General features: G+C 42.3%; 1 protein-coding gene across 1 annotated transcript; it reads left to right on the top strand.

Moving 5' to 3' along the window:
- Positions 1 to 243: 243 nt before the first annotated feature.
- Positions 244 to 2,973, top strand: LOC143515146 (red-sensitive opsin). Its single transcript, XM_077007149.1, has 6 exons — positions 244 to 397; positions 1,479 to 1,775; positions 1,909 to 2,077; positions 2,226 to 2,391; positions 2,478 to 2,717; positions 2,849 to 2,973. Exons 1-6 carry the CDS (start codon positions 295 to 297, stop codon positions 2,948 to 2,950), a joined length of 1,077 nt encoding a protein of 358 aa, XP_076863264.1. The 5' UTR covers positions 244 to 294; the 3' UTR covers positions 2,951 to 2,973.
- Positions 2,974 to 4,787: the final 1,814 nt, after the last annotated feature.

Genomic DNA, 4,787 nt, shown 5'->3' with positions numbered 1-4,787 from the left:
AATCTTAATTGCACTTTTCTTCGTTTTTTTTTCCCCTCTGTAATGGACTGTCCGATAGACTCCATGGGGCCACAGACAGTGGTACTGACCCTGTTTGTAGGATTCCTTAACTCCTCCTTGTTTTCGCTGCTTGGGTATAAAAGCGTACAGAAAAGACAAGGCGATCAATCTGTGTGAGCAAAGAGTTCTGCAAACTGGATTAGAGAGCACCATCAATACAGGTGACAACAGGTAGAGGGAAAACCAGGTACGCAATCAGATCACTGATTGGAACTCCCTTAAAATTGCCTCGGGATGGCACAACAATGGGGAGAAGCAATGTTTGCGGCCAGAAGACGGGGTGAAGAAACGACACAGGAGTCACTCTTCGTATACACAAACAGCAATAACACCAAAGGTAAGGCTGCTATTCCACACAGTGGTATAGATGAAGGGTTTCATCTCTGTCGCTTCCAGTCGCACAGTCCATACAACACAATGACTTATGAAATTGCTAGAAAACTGTGACAGGTGGTGATTGAAAATGTATGGCAGCATGCGCTGTGGAATGAGGAGGCAGACACAAATGCTGAGGAGAGCGAGATTTATTAGAGGGAATTCTATAATCACGGTTGTTAAAGGAGGCATGGGTCATAACAGGTAGGCAGTCCAAACACGAAAGGTAGACAGGCATGACTAACACGGAACAATAATGAAACAAGGCAGGGTAACACAGAACAGGCAAGAATAACCACTAGAATAACAAACTCACAACTGAACAAAATAACAGATCGTAAAATAACCGACAAGGGACAAGGGAAACACAGGGAGTATAAATGCATAACGCTAACAAGACACAGGTGGAAACACTGATGACACGGGCGTGGCAGATGGAGAGAAACCATGACAACAAATGACAAGAAGGGATCGACAAGCAGGGAACAACACAGGCACAATTAACAGGGAACCGGAGTGACAGCTAGAAGAGGGAGGGCGTAGATCTACGTGACAGAAAAGACCTGATCTGGAGCAAGAGAGGGATCTAGAGAGGAATCTAGGGTGGGTTTCCACACCATCACAGTTCCAAACTCAGTTCCCAAACTTGCTTTATTCAACCCATCAGCTGGTTAAACCAGTGAGTTCAGTGGGTTCAGAGTTTAGGTTCAGAGGTGAGGTTGGGGTTAGATTGAAGATGAAAGCTTCTGGTCTTAAATCATACAGCACCTTTGCCCCATTTCATTGAAGGTTATGTTAATATAATATTTTGTTTGATATTTAAATGTAAAAAGGGTCAGAGAATAGCTTTGGTAAATTAGGAAATTATGTTTATTGGTGGCTGTATTATTGTGACCAAAATAAAGTATTAAATCAAATCAAATCAATCAAGGAAATGTGGCTGCTGAAACACTTTGGGGGGAAAAAGGGATGAAACACTCTTCTAAACCCTTCTAAGAATGTACTGAAAAGCAATTTGAAATGTATTTAACCCTATTTTATAGGACCCTTTGAGGGACCCAACTACCACATTGCCCCAAGATGGGTATACCATCTTGCTACACTATGGATGTTTGTTGTGGTTGTTCTTTCAACCTTCACCAATGGCCTGGTGCTGGTGGCCACAGCCAAGTTCAAGAAGCTACGCCATCCTCTGAACTGGATCTTGGTCAACCTTGCTTTGGCTGATCTTGCAGAGACACTAATTGCCAGTACTATCAGTGTCTGCAACCAGTTCTTCGGCTACTTCATTCTTGGACACCCAATGTGTGTTCTTGAGGGTTACACAGTGGCTACGTGTGGTACGTAGGTGCCGTCCAGATATAAATCAGTGATGAGACAGCAAATACACTGCATGGAAATGTAGAATTTCCATTTGCTGTATAATTGTTCTGCTGTGTTTTAAAACCTACCTCTCGCTAATTAATTCCTCAGGTATTGCTGGTCTATGGTCTCTGACTGTGATCTCATTTGAGAGATGGGTGGTGGTGTGTAAACCTTTTGGAAATGTGAAGTTCGATAGTAAAATGGCCATCGCTGGGATCATCTTTACATGGGCGTGGTCTGCATTTTGGTGTGCTCCTCCCATTTTTGGTTGGAGCAGGTAAGATCAATCATGTAGTAAACTTAAGTAGTGTCTTAAGTAATGATCAAAATGGCATTTAACCACCAACAGACACTTTGTAATGGTCAGAACTAGTGCTAGAGAATGTATGAAATAATCTGTACCTTTTTTTTCCATTTTCTTCCAGGTACTGGCCTCATGGTCTGAAGACTTCATGTGGACCTGATGTTTTCAGTGGAAATGAGGATCCTGGAGTAAAGTCCTACATGATCACGCTGATGATCACCTGCTGCATCATCCCGTTGAGCATCATCATTATCTGCTACGCTGCCGTCTGGTTCGCCATCCACACTGTACGCATCCCCACTGTTGCCAGTATGAAACTTCCTCGATTCCCTCATTACATCTTGGTAAACACTGGCATATCTGTCTCCAACAGGTTGCAGCACAACAAAAGGAATCTGAATCGACACAGAAAGCTGAAAAGGAAGTTAGCCGAATGGTCGTTGTCATGATTGCTGCTTATATTTTCTGCTGGGGACCCTACACCATCTTCGTCTGCTTTGGAGCCGCCAACCCTGGCTACGCCTTCCACCCTCTGGCTGCATCTATGCCGGCCTATTTTGCCAAGAGCGCCACCATTTATAACCCTGTAATCTATGTCTTCATGAACCGACAGGTAACTAACAAGTCGCCGCAGGCTCATGCTAACCGCCAAGTGATTCTTCATACTGTTTTAGGTTTTTGTTGACTGGTCTCTTGTAAGTTGTGAGAAAGATGTTTGTAAACATATCTTCCGTTGCCTTTCAGTTCCGTTCATGCATTATGCAGCTTTTTGGAAAGAAGGTTGATGATGGTTCTGAGGTGTCGTCCACATCCAAGACAGAGGTCTCATCTGTTGCACCTGCATAAAACACATCTTCCTGCTCACAACAAACGAGACCACAGGAACTTCAGAATGTTGAATGTGTAAACATGCTCTATTTATTTCTGAACTTTGAAGATGTTTGCCTTTAACATTCAGAATGTTGAAGGATGTGGAATCAGATGCAATATTCCATCAGCTGTTTGTGTTTGCAATAAAGTGTTTTGCAAGAAGAGAAAGTGTGGCTATGCTGCATCATGTAACCCACACTTGTTGAAATGGAGCAAAAAAAAGTACATTGAAAAATCTCTAAAGAATTCTAATCTTTAAAGAATTCTAAAAGAAAGAATGACTGAAGCAAGCCATTATGACAAGTTAATCCAACCCTTATTTAAAAAATATTTGATGGACAAAGGTATTGTTGATGAATTTATGTAATTATGTAATCTCTTTATATTTTAAGTAGATATGTACGTTAAAAAAAACAAAAACAAAACAAAATAGACTATGCTTTTTATGTTAAACTGTTAAACCTTTAGGGTTTGTTAAACCTTTGAGGTTTCATTATTTTATAATGGGGCAGTCATGGCCTGGCGGTTAGGGAACTGGTCTTGTGACCGGAGGGTCGTGGGTTCGATTCCCAGACAGGCCATGACTGGGGTGCTCCCCGGGTGCCGGGCTAGGGCTGCCCACCGCTCTGGGCACGTGTGATCCACAGCCCCCTAGTAACCACTAGTGTGTGTGTGTTCTGACTGCACAGATGGGTTAAAAGCGGAGGACAAATTTCGATTGGGGTGTAAAAATCACAATTGACAAAATATGGCACATTTCATTTAATACTTTTACCTTAATATGTGTAGGTACCATGCTAAACCAGCAGGTGGCAGTACCACTGTGTTCGAAATAGATTACTACATACTGGATACTGCATACTGGACTCAGTATACACTGGATACTGCATACTGGTCCTCGTAGTAGTATGCAGTACCGTTTCCAGTATGCGACAAAAGCAAAGCACACTACGGGGTCACGTGAACGTAGCGTTGCATGATGGGATGCAGTACACCACGAAGATAGCTCTGTTTGCGTACTGGAATATTTTGCGGAAGTAGTAGGTCATCCGGGTATGTTTCGCGTACTGGAAATTTTCATTTTGGTCACATACTGCATACGACATACTGATTTGGGGCTCGATCAGTATGCCAGTAGTATGTAGTAGACTATTTAGAACACAGCCTCTCATTCCTGGACTTCATATCCAGAAGGACGTTTCCCAGCACACCTGGACGACATCGCTTTATCAACGAGGAGCCCGTGGTGGAAATTCTCTCCTAATTCAGGGAGGACAACGACACTACCCAAAATCCTCAACACGTGAGACTCTAACCGCTGGGCATAGTTTATCAAAGGGCATAGTTATTTGGACTGCAGACTTATCTAAGTTTAACCAAAACCTTCTCAGTGTTTTGTGTTTAACTTTATTTTCATAATCTTCATCAAGATTTGTATATAGCTACAAAGTTATCTTTGCTGTGCATGCCACCATCTTTTATTTATCTGATTAATGGACAACTTGTAGTCTTCCTCATTCTCAGACACATCACATTAATTTTTAGTTATTAAGCCAGCTCCATTACTCTTTGTTCTGACCACGTTGGAATAAACCAGCTGAGCTCATTAACATACAGTCGCGCTGATCTACTGTTTAAAGTTGGCGCCATTTTAGTTGCTTTGTTCTCTATAGGAGAACTGAGACTACGGCTGTGTTCGAAATAGATTACTACATACTGGATACTGCATACTGGCCTCAGTATATACTGGATACTGCATACTAGTGCTCGTAGTAGTATGTGTCGTATCCATGGTTACAGTTGTGTAAGTGGT

The sequence above is a fragment of the Brachyhypopomus gauderio genome, chromosome 1 (genome assembly GCF_052324685.1).
Source record: "Brachyhypopomus gauderio isolate BG-103 chromosome 1, BGAUD_0.2, whole genome shotgun sequence".
Taxonomy (NCBI): Eukaryota; Metazoa; Chordata; class Actinopteri; order Gymnotiformes; family Hypopomidae; genus Brachyhypopomus; species Brachyhypopomus gauderio.
Note: the sequence above shows the minus strand (reverse complement) of the source record. Positions and strands in the feature narration are given on the sequence as shown.